The sequence below is a fragment of the Camelus dromedarius genome, chromosome 26 (assembly GCF_036321535.1).
Source record: "Camelus dromedarius isolate mCamDro1 chromosome 26, mCamDro1.pat, whole genome shotgun sequence".
NCBI classification, from domain to species: domain Eukaryota; kingdom Metazoa; phylum Chordata; class Mammalia; order Artiodactyla; family Camelidae; genus Camelus; species Camelus dromedarius.
The window spans coordinates 9,249,512-9,271,026 of record NC_087461.1 but is presented as its reverse complement, the minus strand read 5'-3'; the positions used below and the strand labels follow the sequence as shown (position 1 = coordinate 9,271,026).

The window sequence follows — 21,515 nt, the reverse complement described above, 5'->3', positions numbered from 1 at the left end:
GTTTCTGTCACCTAACTTCGGGGACGGTTGGAGGGACATTTTTCAATTTTATGAAGATGATTAACTCTTTGTGTTCTGTTGATGTTTTCATATTCCTCTATTCTGGGATGTTGGGGTTCAAGACTGATAAGACAGCTAATTGCCTTTTCATGAAACTATGCAAATAAATCCAATGATGCAGTACCCACCGTTGCTAAAAAGGGAGGATTCACAAAAAGTAATATCAGTGATTATTCCAAAGGACAGGATAACAAAGTTTATAAATAAGATTTGTTTGTGTTTTTGTTTTTGTTTTGTGGGGGAGGTAATTAGGTTGATGATGATGATGATGATGATGATGATGATGATGATGATGGAGGTATTGGGGATTGAGCCCACGGCCTTGTGCATGCTAAGCACGTGCTTTACCACTATGAACAAATTTTTAAATATTTAATACAAAAAGGGAAGAGTGTCATGAGTTAAAGGAAAGTTACAGGTGGGAAGTTGTAGGTGTTCTTTGAATTCTTTCTCCTCCTCTAAAGCAATGAAATTCTACATGTCAGGGTATATTTTGTGTTAATGAGTATCTGTCAGAACTTTATCCCTCTCTGAGAAATATCCCGTATTTGAAGTCCAGCAAAGAGGATTATCTTCCTCCTAACATGAATAAACCTATTTTCTTGAGACATCTTGCTTGTGCCCTGGCAGTTCTATTCACAGAACCATTTCCTATTTCAATGGTCCAGTGGAATCTTTCTGGTGCTGTGTCATTTGGGAAATCTCATTTGAATGAGACATTTCTCACATCAGGCCCTGCAGCCTTGTTTGGGGCTGTTTCCTTGCTGCTCTTTGTGGAGAATCTCAGTGATGAGTCTTTGCTGTGGATGCTACACCTCACAGCATGACAGAAGGAAAAATTTCACCAAGTCACAGAATCACAGTAACATGTTAGTAAGAACCCATTGCTCTAGAGTGAAAAAAAAAAAAAGGAAAACAGAACAAATAAATAAACAAACAAATAAACAAAAACAGGGACATTCAGGCTCTAGAGGACATTCTAAGACCTAAAAAACTATATTTATCAGTATTAGAAAAGATTATAGTAAATATCATAAAACTTCAAATGACCAGTCATGGGAGAATGGTTACATTTGTTATTTTCTTCCTTTAGTTTAACATTTATCTGATGCTGTTCAGTCAATTATGACAGAATAAAGTTCATGATACTTACATAGTACTTTTGCTTTGAATATTTATTTACTGTCCATTGTGATCAATTCAGGTCTGATTGGACTAAAATGTTTTTCAAATGATGTACTCAATCACCTAATATTTACAAGTACAAGATTCTTGCTTAAGCCATATTTCTAGAAAGAAGTCTTCATAAGTTTGCATCACTGCATCCCTTTTGAAACAATAATGTGGACATTTATTCAGTTTTGTATATTTGTGGACTGTTAATAAATTAGCTTGAGGATGTTTTTTGAGGTCAGTTTATTATCTTATCCTATAATTTTGTCCCCTTCCCATCAAGCTGGAAATGAACCAGAGTGCCTCATTCAGATTTCCTATAAACTGGGGGTCCATTCCTTCTCAAAGAAGGAGAAGGAAATATGTAAGAACAACCCAGTGTGCTAAAAGAGCACTTATTATTCTGTGCTTTTCCCATGAGTTTTCTAGCTACTATTTTTAAAGGTACAGTATTCCATGCAGATACCCACACAGTAAACCAATATACTGTAACAGTGGAACTTGTTATGACCCAATTCTAATAGATGTATTAATGGCACAAAACGCATGAGGCTGCAAAGGCATTGAGATCATAATTACTGAGAAGTAGATTACAAGATACCCACAATAAAAGGGAAATAAGCAGACAGCTTATATTGGCTTGTATTAGACTTTTGCCATACGATTTTCAAAATGAAAATGTTAAATGGTCCTCAATATTACAATGTCTCTAGCACAGTGCTGTATCAAGGGAACCAATCATCCTTGGACGGTGGCCCTGCTCCCATCTGAAGTTTTTCAAGATGGCGCCACTTTGTGTGTATGTGTCTCTTGCTTGGTGTTGACACATGAAGACTATTAATGAAGCATCTTTTAACCGTCTTCCACAGCAGTGGTGACCTCCACAAATTCCAAAATATTCCTTTTCTCCTTTGAGCTCACATCTTTAGATCACTCTAGTAATAATTTTCTATTTGGAAGTACTGAAATACACTGTCACATGGAAAATATGAGTGGAATGACAATTATTTCCCTCTATCAGATCTTGTCACCAAAATCTATGAAGTAATCGTATTTAATGCTCGTTCATTGGCCATGAGCAAGTGTGTCGTGACATTGCTCACAATTTATGGACCTTCCTTTACTGGTCTGCATTGTATTTTGAAATTCCTAGATGTTTAATTCCGTCTCAATTTTACATAATGACTTTGTACTCATTGAGATGACTCTGCATCTCACTCAAGTGGGTGAAATTGAGTGAGGACATAAATGTCTTAGTAGTTTATCATCATATATTCTTTGCTTTACCAAATAACTTTATTTTCCTCTCCTGGAGAAAAAAGTTTTAAAGGCTACTAGTCACAAAATGAAGATGCAATGATTTGTAAACTGGGATCACAAGGACATCAGTCTTGGATGAGTGTCCAGGTCCTTCTTAACTTCTCATCCTAACTTATTCAGCTACAATTAACAGTAGTTGCTATTAAAGGAATTTGTAGCTTCCACTTCTGCTTTCTGAAACTCAGAGAAGTTTCCTTTTAAGTCCTGACTTGCTCTTGTTTAAATTTGACTTATTTTGAGTATCCACAGTAGTCCACTGCTGCTGAGAGTATGTTTAGTGTGTTCCGTTATTGTACTGAAATCCAACAGGCTCTTAGAGCAATTGATTGTACTCAATAAATAAAGCTGTATCTTTGCAACAAAGAAGAAAAGAAAGGAAGGAAGGGAGGAAGGGAGAGAGGAAGGGAGGATGGAAGCAAGGAAGGAAGGGAGGAAGAAAGCCTGTTTCTGTAAGTCCAGTGCATTTTAAACAAAATATCTCTATCTTATTTTCAGAATTCTTTTCCCTGTGAAAGTCTTCATCTCGTTAATGTGACCTAAGTCAGCAACAGCAACTCAGATGCTCTGGACAGCAACTTGGCAATGAATTCCCACAGGCATTTTGTCCTTTTGTGAACAGGCTTCCTTTTCTAGTATGTGGTGAGGTCACAGGCATGCAGCGACATTCACGGAGACTGGCTTCTCGTTGGTGGGTTACAAATGAAGCGATATAACCTCTAATGCTTAGTCTTCACAGTTTCACACCAGGCATCTTGGAAGCACATCTTTTGAAAGGGAGAGGGAGAGGACAGTAAGTAGATAATATGTGGAAAGTTTCAACCCAGAATTGTTGCTATTTTGCATGGTTTCCAGAAATGTGCATCTGCTTGGAAAGGTTTTTGGTTTTGTTTTTGTTTTCTGGGATTGAGTGAGCATTAGGAGGGGCAGGCGAGAGGATGGAAGGGTGAATAGGAAACGGGAAAAATGCTTTCAACCTGATCTTTTGCTCCTAACCCAAAAGTGACAGACAAATGAAACACATCTCACTAGATATTACCCAAATGCCACGACAGGGCTGATGTTTTCCATGCAGAGGACATGGCCCTAGGAAAGCATGCAGGATGCTAGGAATCAAAGCAGCGGATCATTTTGTTTTAGGGGCTTATCTTTTTTAACAACAACAACAACAAGAATTCTGATTTTGGGCTAGTTTGAACAGTTTGGTGGGTCTTGAGGAGCAGAGATTGGACTTTAATGTTAGTATGTCACCTTCATTAATGAAGCCTGTTTAACTGGGAACTGCATTTTGTTTATATTCCATGCAATGTTGAACAGAAAAAACAATGGATTTCCAAAAATATTAGTACATTTGGTACGCTTTGTGGAGGTGCATTATAGTAAAAGTGAAGAATGATGTGTAGTAAAACATGCTTGTTACTGTGTTTGTTCTTAAGGATATCAATGTCTTCATCAATGAAATCCAAATCCACAAAATGTTTTCATAGGCCTGCAGCTATGAAAAAGTTACAAAAAATACTATAAAATCCAATAAAAAATACTGTAACATGATTTTTAAAATCTCTGTAAAACTACAAAGAGTACCACCTGGAAAAGACAACATTTCCCCAGAAACTCAGTATGAGGCTTTCCGTGCAGATGATGGAATGTAGTAGTTTCAATAGTAAGTTGAGGACTGATGAACTTGACCTACACATGGGCTGAGTCCACGACCTTGTGTGGAGCACTGGCATGTACTTGGTTTCACCTCTCTGACTGCACGCAATTCCAGTACAAACTGCTTCTCCTCACTGATAAAAGAGATCCTGACACTGAAGCCATCAGTCACCCAGAGGCATGTGTCTCATATTTTGGTGCTGGGTGAATATTATGCGTTTTCCTTATAGAGATAACTGTGCCTCGAGGTGAATGGCCAGGTGGCTTTTGAGCAAGGGGAGAGCAGCTCTGCTCTGAAGGGCCACGGACTGAGCAAAAGTCTCTGCCACACATCTCATCACCTCATTTCAGGTTTTCCTCCTTAGGGTCCTTGAAGGAACTTTTGCTTTTTTCATTTCACTTATCAAATCCAGAAAAGTTAGACGGAAGCCAAAAATTCTTTCTTCCCAGCTGGTATAAACCTCATGTCTGTGAACAGCTGGAAAAGTATATCTATTCTAAAAGGGAGGGCTGCTTGAAATGGACTGAAATAATGATATGTCTCTTGGGGGGAAATGATGGTGGAGAAAATGTGTCTGATTTGGATTAAATCTGATCGATAGACATATTTGGCTATGAACTGTAGCGTAACCCAGTGAATTTTCTTTACTTGTAATTTACAATTACTAAATGTATGCTACTATAAGAGAAAGTAAAGTTGCTCAGAAGAAATCCTGTGGCCATCATATGTTGGGTGAAGTAAAAGGATTCACCCTATGTAAACTCTATGAAGTCCATATAAAAATTTAGTAAATATCAGTTGGCTAACTGAGTAAATGGATGAATGAATAAAACCGTATCTACATAGACTACCTGCGGTTTAACATGACACTATGTGGCTGGCTAGATAATTTGGTCATTGTCGGGTTGGGTCATTGCAGTTTAGGGCTAATCTCCCTTTCATTACTTTAATAATTATCTAAAGCCACTTGGAATATTAGCATAACTTTGTAATTCTTTTGGCCACCATAGACAACCTTGAAATGAAAAAATATTGACGATTGCCTTGTTGGCTCAGACACTTCGCCATCATCATCAGTTACACACGGGGTCTGTGGCTGGATGCGCTGTGTTTACAGCCGACTTGAACATTTATTGTCTCGACCTGGTGTTGCCCTGTTTGGGTGGAATGCATTTTTGCTCTGTGAGGTAGCTGAGGGTGGGAGCAGAAAAACAGGCTTTTTCCTTTAACGAAGCAGGTAACCGGGGAATTGGGGAGAAACACACATTCCATTCCACACCCAGTCAATACAGATCAAGAAAAACAGAACCTGTTTGTTCCCTTTTTCAATCACAGTTTCCTTTATTATCATTTTATGGGAATAATGACCATTTTGGCAGACAATTTTGCTTCGTTGCTCTATGAATCTGTTTTTCTTTTTTGTTTGAAAGGAAGACATGATTATTAGAAGCAGCCAAATCCCTCAATACCCCTCAAGAGTTTATTCTTTGTTTCAATTATTTTTAAGGCAGAATTCAAACAGTTCAATTTTTAAAGTGTTTTAAGAATTCACGCAGCATAGATTTTTATTTTTAAAGGCAAACATAGAGATAGATGGTACCAAAATAACCTGCCGTAATTTCTGGTAAAATCCCTGAAATAGCAATAAGAGTATCCCTCAATTTTACAAAAAATAAAGAACATATCCTTAAAGGGGGTAACATTTTTAACATAGATAATTTTTTAAAATTTAAGAGGTTCTTGAACTCAGTATGCCTTACTATTAACAGATCTTTGCACGTTCTACAAATCTTTTCTTGAATTTCTTTCAGCCTTTCAATTCTAACCATGTTCTCTGTAGAGAAAATTGAATTGAACTCTATAAATTTACTAAAACTCTTTGTATACTTTGCATACATAATTGTATACTTAAAATGAATGAATTTTATGATATGTAAATTCTACCTCAATACCTATATACTTAAAATGAATGCATTTTATGATGTGTAAATTTACCTCAATAAAGATGTTAAAGAATAGGAGGAGGTAACCAACGTCCACGTGTTCTTTGCGTGCTGGTGTTCTCTGCACATTGGAATTGATGATTGGATTAATAATTAATGCTATTTTGGATTTGAAAAGATCAGTTTGCTGTGAAGGTTTCTGAAGCACTATTTCTGCCATCACAGTGATTAAAACAAAGGTTCAACTCTCCCCTTCCTCCCCACCCACACCCCGGTGTTCTGTAATCATTCATTAACAGAACTTTTAGGAAAGGGGTCAGTGCCAGTGAAAGTTGAGTGCTGAGATGTATTGTTTCACCCCATTGACATCTGGCTCCTAAATATGGTCAATTGGGCACCTTGTGAGCATTTCATGCCCTAGTGAGGCGACCTTGAACTTCACTCATTCCTCTTAGCTTTGCAAACCTTATTCTTGCTAATGAGGACCACTGCCCTTGGGTAGATTGAAAAAAAAAATCAGAGTTGGTCCATCTTAGTCACCTTTCAGAGAAAATTAAAAAGAGCGGGTAAGGTTGGACATGTTTTTCTTGTTATGTTTCTTGTTTGTGAATTCCACCAGGAATAAAATCTAAAACATTTTCTTCAGTCTCTAAAAGAAAAAAAAAAAACTGTGTTACACAGTATGTCAACATTTTCCATTTATTTATGGTTGTTTTAAAAAAGAAGAAGGAAACAACTCGACTTGTTCTGAGGGAAAAATAAGTCTGAAGGGCAATCTTTCACAGTGAATGTTCCAACAGCACTCTCACCTAGATACACTATTTCAAAGAAAACTCAGCACTGAAACGTTCTCCAGTTAAAGATGACATATTCCTCTATATGCACATCCTGTTAAAATAAAGACTTTGTATGTAAGATTTTACACACAAGACCCTTTGTTTGTTGCATACCTAGTCAACACCTCCCCAATGATCATATTCTTGACATCTTGCTGGTGTTTTCTGCACACTGGTAACCTTCCTATTTTTTTTTTAACAGCTTTATTGAGGTATTATTTACATATCATAAAATTCATTTATGTGATGTTTATCATTTAATGGCTTTTAGTAATCTGAGTTAGAACATTTTCATCACCCCCCACAAAAGAAACATGTACCAATTAGCAGTCACTCCCCATTTGGATCCCTATCTCCCAGCCTCACGCCTCTGTTTTCTGCCTACACGGTTACCTATCCTGGACATCTCACATACATGGGTTCATGCAGCATGTGATCTTTTATGACTGGCTTCTTTCACTTAGCATAATGTTTCAAGGTTCATCCATGTCACAGTCTGTATCGATATTTCCTTCCTTGTTATTAACCAACAGGATTCCACTGTGAAGATACATATATAATGTTAGTTTCATCCATTTACGAACTGATGGGAATTTAGGTTGTTTCCCCCTTTTTTTGGCTATTACAAATAACGCTGCTATGAACATTCATGTACAGGCTTTTATGTGGACATAAGCTTTCATTTCTCGTGGGTAAACAGCTAGGAGTGGAATGGCTGGGTTGTATGGTAAGTCTACATGCAGCAGTCTAAGAAACTGCCAAAGTGTTTTCCAAAGATGACTACACCATTTATAGTCCCACCTGCGATGTATGAGGGCCCAAGTTTTCCATATCCTTGCCAACTCTCTGTGGTATGAAGTGATATCATATATGTATGTTTACATATATATATATAATGCCTCCAAAATAGTCAAAAACCTTTTTTAAAATCATGAGAAAATATATGCTTCATCACCCTTCACAGCTAAACTAGTCCAATCTCTCCTACGTTCATGTTCAGTCCATCAAAACTGTAACCAAAATAAGGAGATCATTTAAATATCAATGTTTTTCTGCTATCAGGGAGGCCAATTTAAGAATAAACCTTAGATAAGCTGTCACCAAAGTAAACACACCTTCAGAATATATTCAGATGCATTGCAACTGCTGAGACCTGGAGTAGCAAAAGCCATAAACAATGGCAGGGTAATAAACTCCAGAATTTAGGTACAACACTTCTTCTTCCCATTGAGAAGTCAAATGAAAAGTTTGAAATATATTAATAAACTTTGTCCTTACTTCCTATAGGTAAAGCGTATCCCTAATAATTAAATGAAGGAGAGAAGCGACCATTCTGCTTTCTCAGTGTTTGGGGGCATTTCCCACTGCACACATATTTCCCTGAGACTTCCTCCTGAGTGTATTGGATTTTCATTTAGGCAAATTTAGGCTATAGCTTTTACTGTCTGTTGGGTAATTGATTGATCCAGGTATCCAGGACTACGGGGAACTCTAAGAATTGGGAATTATGACTCTGACTTTCTTAATACAAGTATTACGTCATCTCTAAATATTTGAATTTCTGTATAGAATCCCTGAATTCTTACATCATTTGACTATAGTTGGCTTGTACCAGGCTTGAAGTTAACTAATATTTCCAACCCACTTGAAATACAGGGACTTGGGAGGTAGCCAGCAGGGCAGATTGTAGCTATATTGGGCATCCCTTCAGATCTTTTGTACATAAATAAATGTGTATTTGTGTGTGGAAAATGTATATAAAAATGTGTGCATGCATATATATATATATATAATTAGTGGGTTGACGTTATATGTTATGCTGAATAACCAGCTTTTTCCATTTTATCTATTTTAGACATTTTATATCAATACATCCTTTTAAAAATCGTTGCATAATGTCTGTTATTTGAATGTTGTACATTTGAAAAATTAGTCCCCAACTGTTAGACATTTAAAACACATACAAGCACACATGACACATCACACATTTATGATAAAATTATGGAAGAGCAAGAGTCAAAAGGAAGTGAATTTTTAATTTTAATGCATAATACCAAATCAGGCTACATGCCCACATTCTGTGGGAGGAGGAACCCTACTTCCTGCTTTACACCTAATGGAGCATAGACTCAGGGAGGGTAAGTTACTCACCCAAAGCCCCAGATCTCTCAAGAATTGGTCAAGGTTCAAGGTCATCTTGGCCATGACATTGCTGGGCTTCTCCATGACAGTCCAGCATCTCTTCAGTAGGAAGGAGGGCATCCTCTCCTGCTCCATGGCAGCCTGCAGAGCTGGGAGCCATCACCTCATGGGCTATTTTCCATCTCCCTCACAGATGAAGATTCTCTGCACCAGCGTTGCTCTCTGGACCAGGCGGACCAGGCATTTGTTTTCATCATCTTGGCAGTCAAGACCGTCTTTTCATTGGTGTTATGACTGGAAATATTGGCGGGATTTCCCCACCATCCGCTTAACCTCCCACGAGGGAGTGACTGACTGACTCTGTGAGATTAATGCAGGGAAAAAAGAGCTTCTTTAAAGGACCACAGGGAAAAGAGCAACATAACACGATCCTTCTAAGAACACTCAGCCTAATGACAGCTGAGTCCGTTTTGACACTGGAGAGCATTTTCGTTAGTCACCCCAAGTTTATTCTGTCAAAGGTGGCCTCGCCTTGAATATGGGCTTTTCCTCTGAGGAGCAGAAAATAGGTGTGAGAGTGTCTGTGTGTGTGATAAAATAGCGCAAACATTGTTCCCACACAGGGTGGTCTAATTCTCCAAGTGTTCATCACCTAAGCTCCTGCCAACTTGAAGTTACGTAGAGAAACAAATTTCATCAGAATATTACTAACTAATGAGTTTAAACAATGATAACATTAGCACTCACTCAAATTTCCCTCCATGCCTAACTCTTAGACATCTAATTATTCAATGCAAAATGAAATTGAGAATCTTGTTTAAAAAGATAGGAGTGGTGGTGAATCTGATGAAAAGGAAGGTTGGTGACCTCTTTCAGCTGCAGGCCGAATCACTGACAGATGAGAATCTGGCACAATTCGCCAATTAAATTGAGGAAGAGAGAAAAAATGCACAAGGATGACTACAGAAGTATTCTTTGAAAAGGGAAGAATTTCATTATATAAGGATTAGGCAAAACCTAATCTGATGAAGACTTCAAATATTTCTATTCATATATTAATGTTATTGAAGTACAGTCTGTTTACAATATTGTGTCAATTTCTGATGTGCAGCATCATGCTTCAGTCATGCATATACATACATATATTCCTTTTCATATCCTTTCTTATTATAGGTTACTACAAGAAATTGAATATAGTTCCCTGCGCTAGACAGAAGAAACTTGTTTATCTTTTATGATTTTGATGTCCTTTTTAACATCTTCATGTTTATTCTCATGCAACTCATTTCCAATTACAGTTTTCTCTTTTCTATAGCTTCCTTCTTCTTTTCTATTTAGAGGAGACCTTTCAATATTTCAAAAACAAAAAACACTACTTCTATTTTCTAGACTTTATATTCTCGAAGAACACAGTTCTAACAATGTAGTTTCATTTGCAACATAAATTTAATTGTAACAATATATGATATGAAATAAATGTATTTTATAATTCTTGTCCTACTTTTTAAGATGAAGACTCAACTCAGACAGGATTTTTTTAATTGAAATATAGATGATGTACAATATTATATTAGGTACAATTGTACAGTATAGTGATTCACCATTTTTAAAGGTTAAGCTCCATTTATATTTATTATAAATTATTGGCTATATTTCCTCCATTTATAGTTATTATAAAAGACTGGCTATTTTCCCTGTGTACTATATATTCTTGTAGCTTATTTTATACAACCTGGTTTTTTTTAGACTAGTTATTATGAAATTTTGGTCCCCATCTAGGTACCAACTATCACCATATAGTGAAAACCTCCTGTAATATATAATTCTTGTAGGGAAGTCATAACAAACAGACAGCAACAAAACAGAGAGTATGACCACCCAGAGAACCCACCGTTAACATTTTGGACTGTAAACCTTCAGATATTTTCTTCCATCAAAAATGTACATACAGACACTCTACCACGTCAGTGCTTTTCAAGTTTCTATTACACATAAGCTCTTTGGTTTCCCTTCATCTTTTCCCTGAAGAATATTCTCTTAGTTCTTCATATTTAGGAATAACTATTTGTGCCAATTTTCTCATCTTCTCCAGAGAAAGCAACAGAACCTGATGCTGTAAAATTGGCCCATCCAAACATTGATTAGGCCCCATTTTATGAAATACAAGCAGGAGAGCCTGCTTGCCAACATCCAGGGCAGTATTCCTTAATTTTTTTTTTTTTTTCATTATTGCCCCTCTCAGGAGCTCATTTAGACATTTTCCCCTAATTACCCACCAGTGGTGTCTGTTTATGTACTGTGGCCAGTGGGGCTGGTGTATTAGAGTTCTGCTGCTGCTGTAACAAACTACCACAACTTTAGCAGCTTAAACACACAAGTATGTTATCAAACAGTCCGTATGAACAGAAGTCTGACTCACTGTGTTAAAATGATGAGGCTTGTGGGGCTATGCTCTTTTACAGAAATCCAGGGGAGAATGTTATCAGCTTTTAGAGGCCACCTGCATTCCTTTGCTGGGGTCCCCTTGCTCCGCCTTCAAAGCAAACATTGCATCTGTGCCTTCCTTCCACTGTGACATCTCCTCTTCCACTTTGAAGGACACATGTGATTACATGGGGCTCACCCAGATAATCCAAAATAATCTCCCCGTTTTGAAGCCAACTGATTAGCAAACTTAAGTCCACCTACAACTTTAATTTCCTTTTTGTAACATAACATGTTCACAGTTTCCCTGGATTAGGGAATGGACTTCTTAGGACGGGGCCATTTATAACAACTTTTCTAGATACACATGTGCATGTTAATGCACATTTTTCAAAATGAAATTAACAACACTCATTTTTTTTTCAATATGGAAAAACCCACCCTTGACCTAAAACATGAAGAGCCTTTTAACTATCCAGTAAGCCTACACGGTGCATGAGGGTATCAAATAAAGATTTCACTGTATCATCATGAGAGATACTGGAAACCAAAATTTAGATTGGGGGGGGAAAGTCAAACACACTTAAAAGTTTTTTTCCAGATTGTTCAGTGTTTCTGTCTCTTAAATGTACTTTTGCTATAAATAAACTATCTCTGGGACTTTTGAAACATGGAACATAGAAACAGCAGTTTAAAACACGCAGCCTCCAGGGGAATGATCAGGCAGGTTGTTTCGTTTCTTTACTGCTCATGTTGTTGCAGAAATAGCAAGAAGACTGACATTTTAGGCCTGGAGGTTTCCCCACTGAAGTCTTTTTCTATTTTTTTTAAAGCCTTGAGCCAAATCATCAGATTTCTATTCTCTCTGTTACATCAATTAATGGTACCTGAAAATCCAATTCAATTTAATTTTCTTGAAATGGAAACCTAGGGAAAAACTCCTTTTCTTCTTCAAAGGAAACCTGCCTGAAACAAAGACAATTGCACTCTGGGCTGCAGGATGGCAGAAACAAAATCACAGTAACGGTGCCTGGAAAACAAGACAGTTTCGAAGTACATTTATATCTACTTAGATAATTGCTTGGGAAGGAAGGCAGTGATTCTGTGTCTTAGAAATAAAATCGCTCATGATAGTCGGAGAGTTCTCATGGAGATGAAGCTTCTCCATTTTTGTCTCAGATCATCTTAAAGTCAAAGGATTTGGTGACTCCCCACCCCCTGCCTCTGTGATGATATTATGGAAAAGCCATGAGTCCATCAAGTAAGAATCCAGTTCTTAATTAAATCGTGCAGTAGATCAAGTAGGTTTTCAATAAGCTTGGCTCGCCAACCCCCTAAGCCCAACCTCGCATCTATTTAATAGGGAGTCTTAGCTTGGCTGTTCTGATGCAGTGGTGCCAGGAAATTCCTTCTTCTAGCTTAATTATGCCCACAGACCACCAGGAAATAAATACATAAATACATAAATAAATAAGCTTATCCTCTAAAGAATCATCCCTGTGCTCTGAACTAGTAAGTAGCCAGAATGACCCATCAAATGCTTTTACTGGCTCAAGTAGAAACAGTCCCACATCTAAAATATTGGACCACTTCTCCCCACCTCCATCACCAGTCCCTCCTCTTTCCTCAAGTAGCTGCTTCTCTAGACCATTTCCGAAGGCTCCTGGGTCCAATCCCAGCTTCCACCATTCCTGCCCTTCACAGTTCTCTAGGACAACCAAAGGGATCTTTTTGAAGTGAGATGCTAGCACGCTCCTCAATGACTTCTCATCTCACTCAGAATAAAATCTCCTACCACGTCTCTCCTGACCTGCCAACCAGCCTTCTCTCCGACATCATCTCCAGTCACCCTTGGCTCCCTCCTGGTGTTCCAACCACACAGGTCTCTTCACTTTCCCTCCAACACACCAAGTCTGGCCCTGCCTCTGGCTCTATGCACTTGCTGTTTCCTCTCCCTGGAATGCTCTTCCCCCAGATATCTGAATGGCTCACTCCTCCACTTCACTCTGACCTCTGCCCAATGCTGCTGTCTTGGAGAAGCTTTCTCTGCTATTTACAGTAGTACTTCTCCATCCCTCTCTCCCTTTGTCCAGTTTTATTTTTCTTGCAGGCACTTATCATCCTCTAATATATAATTATTTGTTCATAAGATTTCATGCCTCCTCTCTCTATAATGTGAATTCCATGAGATTAGGGTTTTGCTTTGTTCACTGCTCTGTATGTCAAGTAATGGGATCTGTGCCAAACACACGGGGCTCAGTATATACTCTTTATTGGCAAACATTTAATGAGCATCTCCTGTGTGCACAGCACCAGGATGGCTCAGCGATGAGGGAGCCACTGTAGAAATAGTGATACTGTAAAGGCATGAATGAACAGGGTGTGGAGATGATAAAAGAATTCTGATTGAACCAGAAATCAGATAACCTGGGGGCAAGTCCAGTTATGCAACTGATTAGTTTTGGAACTTAATGCGCCAAATTCCTGTATGCTCCCATAAAAATGGAATTGATAATGTTTGCCACACCAGATCGCAGCAAATCTTAAGTGAGACGTCCCTCCACCACCACTACCTGCCATGACATTTTCTTTCAGCCATGATTGATGGACAAGGTACATTCCAATGCATAGGTAGTCCCAGATGTTTCCTGTCTTCGGTGCTCTGCAGCATGAAGCCTGCTTTCCAGATCCTTTAGTGTCTGCTCCCTCTGCCATCTTTTGCAGCACATAACCTAAGGGTTTCAAAGCCCATGCCTTTGATGTGAATTTAACAACTAACATCTGAGGTACTAGCTGTTGCATCATGTCTTTTTCAGTAGTAACTTTTTTTGGAAGATGCAAACCCTAGTAAGTGATATTTCAAAAGGTCTAGTTGTCTGATCAGAACTAAGGCTGGAGGGTCCAGGGTTAAGTGGACATTTAATTTTTTTAGTGGCAATAATTTAAAAGTAGTCTTAGAAAGTCCTTTACATAAACTGAATCAAGTGTCCTATTAGAAAAGATGGCACATACACACATTTATTTTCTATCTTCTTTCACACAACTAATGGATAATTCTGAGCAATACTGTATGTGTGAGGACACGTACTTGTGGGCTGAGATCCCAGTTCATGCTAGGAATGTATTTCTTAGTTTGCTGATACTGGCAATCAGATAAGACTTACAGAATTTACACTTCACATATACATTCATATATATTACTTATCTTGATGAAAATTTAATTTTGAATTTTATTACATTCATATGGAAGTTATGCACTTAGGGTTTTAAAGTTACTTCTTGAAATGTTCTCTGGCTTTTATGCTAGATCATAGTAACCAATAAAAGCTGCATTTGCATTTAAAAATGTACCAGTTAAACTTTTATGCTACAGATGGATTTTTCTGGGTAGATTGATATAAAATTCCAGGTGTCTAATTTTTATACAGACTTTTATAAATACCCTCTTTTTTTTTTTTTTTTTTTTTTTTTTGAAACCAATGTGTTCTTTATTGCAGACTGAAGCTAAGGGCTCACTCACACAGTGGGCTCTGGCTTGGCATGCAGAGATTACTCAGAAAGTCAGGGTTCCAGAGGGCAGGGCAAACCCAGCTCTCATCTCCTGTGGCTTTGGGTCAGTCCCTTCACTGGGAGTGCCACGCAGCCTCTGAAGAGATCTGAGGCCAGGATCTCTGGGGGCTGGTTTAGGGAGGGGGATGAGCACAGACTCAGAGCCCTGGCATTGCAGGGGGAGAGCTGAGAACCTTCGCCCTCCACTCTGAGGATATCCCCAGGGTCACCCCCAGGCCCTTGCTTCTCAAACAGTAAAGTGCTTGCAGGAATAACCTGGCGATCTTTTGAAGTGCAGGTTCTGATTCTGGAGGGCTAGGGTGGGGCCTGGGATTCTGCATTTCCAATGAGCTCCCCTGGATGCCCATGCTGCTGGCCCACAGGCCACATGTGAGCTGCAAGGCTCTGGCCATACAGTGCCTCTGTGAGTGTCAGAAAAGTGCACCCTTTCTTCAACAAAGAGAAATCCCACTCTAAGACATAGGTTGGGTGAGACTAGGACAGCCTGGGCTGGACTGCAGGCCCACTTGTCCCCAGTGTCCAGGGCTGAACTTGGAAGCCCTAGAAATCATTTTGACCTCCTCACCTTGAAAACCCTTTTCCCAGAGCTTGACCAACGAGGCCTTGGGAGATGAGCAGGGTGAACAAGGCATCTCTTGGGACGCCAAGTGCTCAATGATGGACCAACAATGGCCCAACCTGTCAGCCACTTGTCAAGAGACAGGGGACCTGGGCAGGGACAGGACTCAGAGCTGGGGAGGGGGGATGGGACTGGGAGCATTCTGAGAAAGGGTTAGTGCTCTGAGTGGTGGTCTGAGCTATGAACAGCCTAGCCTTAGGAGTGGAGAAGTGTCCATGGATGTAGGATTTGGGTGGTCTGGCTTCCCCAAGTCGTAGGGCCTCAGGAGTCTCCCACAGGCCAGCCCTGGTGGGCTCTGAGCTCCAAGTCTGCTTCCTCCACGGATGAGAAGGTGGGAGGTAGATACCTGGTGATTCAGGAGTCAGGAGTTCTCCAAACCACAGGTGTTGTCAGGAAGCAAGAGCCCCAGGTCCTCTCCTGGTACAGGGACCAGTTGCCCCTGTTTACCAGGTACTGTCCCACTGTTAGCTATGAAAGTCCCATGTCCCAGGAAAGCCTTCAGTCCTGGGAAAACCAAGATGGTTGGTCATCCTACTGCCTTTTTTTTTTTTTTTTTTTTTTGGTTGGTCAACAGTGGTTATTACACCATTGGCAAATAATGAAATGTGTATACATTAGTGACAACCACAGGGGCCAGTGAGACAACCCACAGAAGTACCTGAATGGAGTCCACGACATTCTTCCCAGGTAGGGACTCAACAACAGAACACAGTTAGTTAGTGTGTACACAGGCGAGCACACTAACACACCACAGGATGGAAAGCAATAAATTATGGGCCTCATTCCTGCCTGGATCCTAAGAAAAGGCACAGTTGAAGAGCAAAGCCTCCCCAGGCCACCTTCCAGTGTGTCCCATGGTCGGGCCCTCAGTCTGGCTGGCCTGAGCAGGCCTTGCTAACCCTGGGAAGAAGTGAGCTTAAATATTTGGCTTCTTACCAGAGAAGGTCTATATACAAGGGAAGTGGCTACACTGGCCGCAGAGGGAAAAAGGGCTCGTCTGGGCCTGTGGAAAGTCACCGGCGTGTTCACAGCAGATGAAGACACTTGCTAGGTACAGCAGGGTGCTCCCCCAGGGGCGGCCTTTCTGAGGGCCCCGGGCAGGGCTCAGGTGAGCAGGGAGCCCTGGCTGCGGGCAAGGATGCCAAAGTTCCTCATCCCCCAGCATGGCTGCTCCCTCCTCCGGGACTCAGAGTCAACCTATGGAGTTCAAGGCCTGGAATCTCTCTCTCAGGCTCCTCACTCTGCCCTGCTGTCTTGGGTCTGCAGGATCCCTGGGACCCTCTTCCTTAGGCTGATTTCTCTGCAGATTCCTGGAACTTCTGACCCTGCCCCTACCCCTCCACAGCTGCTGGTGAGCTTGGTCCTTGCCTGCTGGTTGCCTCCATTCCCACAGCCGGGCTGGGCCGGGGCCCCTTCTCCATGACAATCACGCGCCGTTTGTCCTCCAGGGTGAGGTCTGTGGTGACGTTCCTCCCGGATCCGACCCCCTTGGGGGCTGCCCCCCGGAGGCTGGGACTGAGCAGCCTCTGGGCCCCCTGGGCCCCTCCTGGCTTTCAGGCTGCAGCAACGGCCCACTCTGCCCGACAGAGGCGGCTCCATCATGTTCTCCGGCAGCGAGCGGCTCCGGCTGACGGGCAGGCTGCGGGGCCGGCCGCCCTTCGCCTGGAGCGCCTCATCATGGGAGGTGTACTTGGAGCAGAGCTCTCGCACGTCGGGCCAGTTGAAGGTCTCCATGTCAAAGGGGCTTCGGGGGGACGGCCAGGACCCAGGCACGGTGGTCTTCGGGCTAGCAGCTGAGGGGCTGAGGGAGAAACATCGTGGCAACGTCTCCCGGGCAGAGCCGGACTTGGGTGGGCTGTGCTCCGGGGCCGTGGGCTGCTCATGGTTGAAGAGAGACAGCACTGGCTTCCTCTTACCTTGGCCTCTTGCTGGTGCTTCAGCCTCCTCCTGCAGGTGGGGGATGGTGGGAGCCACCTTTTCCCACTGAAGCGACGTCCTGGCTGCCACCAACTTGCTCTTGATCCAGAGGCTGTACTGGCGGGCCAGCTGGTAGACCTTGTTCTTGACTCGCTCACTCACAGGGCCGTCCATCACGTGGGAAAGCTGCAGGATGTGGGGGTGCAGTCGGGTCACCAGCTCCCCCTGGGCACTGCTGCTCAGCTCCTTCATCAGCTCCTTCAGTTCCCGGGCCTGGTGGGCCGGGCTGGGGAGTTTGGTGGGGGAGGCGCTGTCTGGCGAGGCATCAGCCGACTCCTCAGTGATGGCCCCCAGCTCGTGTTCCTCCAGGATGAAGAGGGGCTCACGCAGGTCAAAACCATTGCCCTCTGGGCATCCCAGGGCCCGCTGCTGCTCTGTGCGGTCTGTCCTGGACCGCTGCAACCCTCCCGTCACGCGCTGTTCAGCCCACCCGCCCCCAGCCCCCCAAGCTTGGCCTCCCATGAGCCTGTGGGACTCCCTCCCTTCAGGGAACCAGGTCAGGTGGCCTCTGCCCCTTGCTGGGCGGGCATGAGGAGGGAGGCCTAGCGTGCAAGGGCCCACGCGCCCTCTGGAGACATGAGACATGATGAGTGGCGGGCGATGACGCGAACCTCAGCGTTCAGCGGGTTGAAGTGCAGGTTGCCGAGGCGCAAGGCGGACACGGCAGCCAGCTTCTCCACGGGCACGTCCATGATCTCGTTCTCCTCCAGATTGATGGTCTCCAGAGCAGGCAGGGTGGTGAGCTGCTCCGGGAAGTCCCTGAGGTGCTGCAGGGTGCTGACCTCGTTGGGGAAGCGGTGCAGGAAGTTCCCTTCCAGGCGGCGTTCTCGGAGCTGACAGAACGTGGTCATGAACTTGCTGGTGAGGGACTTGAGCTCGTTGTTGGCCAGCATGATGCGGTGGCTCTGGTCGATGACATTCCGCAGGACCTTATAGATGCCGATGGGGAAGGAAACCAGCTTGCACTCGGCCAGATCCAGGGTGTCGGAGCCGCTCGCCACCGTTTTGTTGACCTTCCTTGCCACTCTGGCCACCGCCTCACCCGTCTTCCTCAGCATGCAGACGTGGCTGGTCTGCCACTCACAAGGGGACCTGCTGCGGCGACAATGCCTTCTAGCAGCCTGCGCAGCGCAGTCACGCTCCCTCTGCCGCCGCCAGCGCCGTATGCAACAGTGGCTCATTGGAGCCGGCCGGGCTACCCGAACTTGTTAATATCAACTAAAAAGACTATTTCCTGTTTAAAAAACAAATAAAACATAACAGGAAAAATCAAGACTATCAATTAGATTTAATGGCATCATAAAAACATAAACTTTGTTTTGAGCTATAATAGCTACCAAAAAAGAAAAATAACTCTCTTTCTCAAAGGAGGAACAGCTCTCATTTATAATGTATTAATTTAATTAATCCTTTTATATGTGCATAAAATAATGAATTGCTCCTTTCAACAGCCATGAGAAGAATGGTCACATAAAATTATTTTAGAAAATTTCTAAGTTCATAAATGCTTTAGAGAAAGAAAATGGTACGTGGCTCTAAATTAATAAATTGCTTTTACTTTATATTTATGTATTTGTGGCTATAAGACAGCATGCGGACTCCTACTTTTTTTTTCTTGCTTGCTCTTTTCTTTCAGAAAAGCCCAGTTATTTAAACCTTTGTCATAGTTTAATCAAGCATGTATATAAAACTCTTACTGATTGATAATATATATGTATGTTTTGAGCAGTATTCTAATCTCAGTTGTCTGGGTCTGACTGCCTATAGAGTTTTGGCTGAAAGAAATACAAAATAACACTTTAGACGCTTAATTTAATCACACGGTGCCGCCAGTCTCTGCAATGCCTGTTCAGGTCAATGTATGTGTAGTATTGTATCTTCATTTCTTTGAAATGTATCCTGAATGGTTCTGTCTGAGGACCCTTTCCCCTGGGAAATATAAAGTGCGTTCATGATGATCAAGGGAAAAAAAAAACCTACTGAAATGCTGAAGGTTTTGAATTTGTTCCAAGACTGTGTCAACTCAACTTTCATGATTTTTTGATGCCCTTTATTGCCCCTAAGTTCATTTTAAAACTATACTTTTATCTTGATAATACCCTCTAGGCAGTTCTCAAGGAGGAATTAGGGTAATTTACGATCATGCAATTGAGGGAACGCTCAACCATCGTATGTTCTCTCATCCATTTCAAGTTTTTCAATTAGATGTCACAGGAGAAAATTCTGGAATTCAGATTAGTCTGGCTGAAGATACCATTTTATTGGTCACAAATTACCTTGAAACACTAAAGAATAATATAATGGAACAATTTCCGGTGTCAGCTTACTGCCACAATTCCACGTTGCATTTTGGAGTCCAGGGGACCTTGACATTGGTTTTTACTATCATTAGCCTGAAACTTCTGATCTCATTGCTCCAGCTGTGTTCTGGGTTGTGTTATTCTGGCTTTAGAGGAAATTAAAATATATTACTTAAGATTTTCAATTATGGTGTTTCTTCCATATAATGATGTGAAATCAACAAATAGGCAAACAAACAACATATAAAGAAATGACTGAAAAGAAGTGTAACAAGATAGTCACCACTTTTTACTAGAAGAAGGTAATGATTTTTCCCTATCTTCTTCTATTTGGTGTTTTCTTAAATTTTTATAAAAAGAAGCAATCAAGTTTATAACATTAAAAAACATACTGATTTAAAAAATCATACTGTGTTTATATAAGGGAATGCCCTACCTCTTTAGAAATATATACTGAGTTATTTATGCATAATGTCTGCAAATGCTCCTCAGAATTGTGAGAATAAGAATTTAAAACTGGTGAACAATTGTAGGTTAAAGTAGATGAGGATATGACAGCTAAATTTAATGGATGGTTCTTTATTAGATCCTTGATTGAAAAATGCTATAAAAGACATCCCTCAGAAAATTTGAGAAGTTTGAATATGGACTGAAAATTACAAGATAAAATTGTAGTAGTGTTAAATTTCTTGCATAGGATTATTGAATTATGGTTATGTACAAGAATACCTTGTTCTTAGATAATAAAGACTGAAGTATTTAGAGGTGGAATGTCAAGACATCATTTATCTTGACTCTTAAATAGGTCATGAAAATAAAAAGGAAAGAGAGAAGAAAATCCAATGTGACAAAATATTAGTAATTGATGAATCTGGGTAAATGACATATGAATGTTCATTGTTTTATTCTTACGAATCTCCTAAAGGTAGAAAATTGTGAGGGGGTTGGGGGAAGCTGGAAGCCAATTTGTGTTTTTAATTTAAAATGTTTTTGCTACCAAGAAGAAAAGAAATAGCTTGCTTTGCTTAAATTTGCTTAAATTTGTAAGACTGGCTTTCTACATTAATCAAGGTAGATTAATCCATTAATCTATATTAATCCAAGGGAGGTAGTTCACTACTTTTACTTATTAGCTTTATTACTTTCAATTTCATCCCATGACAGAACAGGCAAATGTAGCTATATTAGTTCAAGTCACTGAATTTGAATATTTATGAAGGATTATTCTTTGAGCACTTTCAATTAAACAGAATAGTTTTGGGAGCGTTAAGATCTGATTTTTCCTAATGGACAGGTAATTTAAGGTGCTTTAGATTCAAATTACATGACCCCTACAACGTAGTTTAAATGTATATCTTCTGAAGTAGTGTTTTACTTTTTAACAGCCCAGAAAAAGACTGAGGAAATAAGAATGGACAACAGGGAAATACTGTTTTAAAAGAGTCCATTTAAAGTCATGTGCTTGTTTTTTCTTTCAGAATCTTTGGGTTCTGATAT

General features: G+C 40.9%; 1 protein-coding gene and 1 pseudogene across 1 annotated transcript; both read right to left on the bottom strand.

Moving 5' to 3' along the window:
- Positions 1-16,320: 16,320 nt before the first annotated feature.
- Positions 16,321-18,180, bottom strand: LOC105084940 (pleckstrin homology domain-containing family G member 3-like; annotated as a pseudogene).
- An 80-nt stretch (positions 18,181-18,260) lies between these two features.
- LOC105084941 (leucine-rich repeat-containing protein 20-like) lies at positions 18,261-18,789 on the bottom strand. The gene has a single exon (XM_064479239.1). It carries the CDS (start codon positions 18,774-18,776, stop codon positions 18,261-18,263), a length of 516 nt encoding a protein of 171 aa, XP_064335309.1. The 5' UTR covers positions 18,777-18,789.
- Between the last annotated feature and the right edge of the window lie 2,726 nt (positions 18,790-21,515).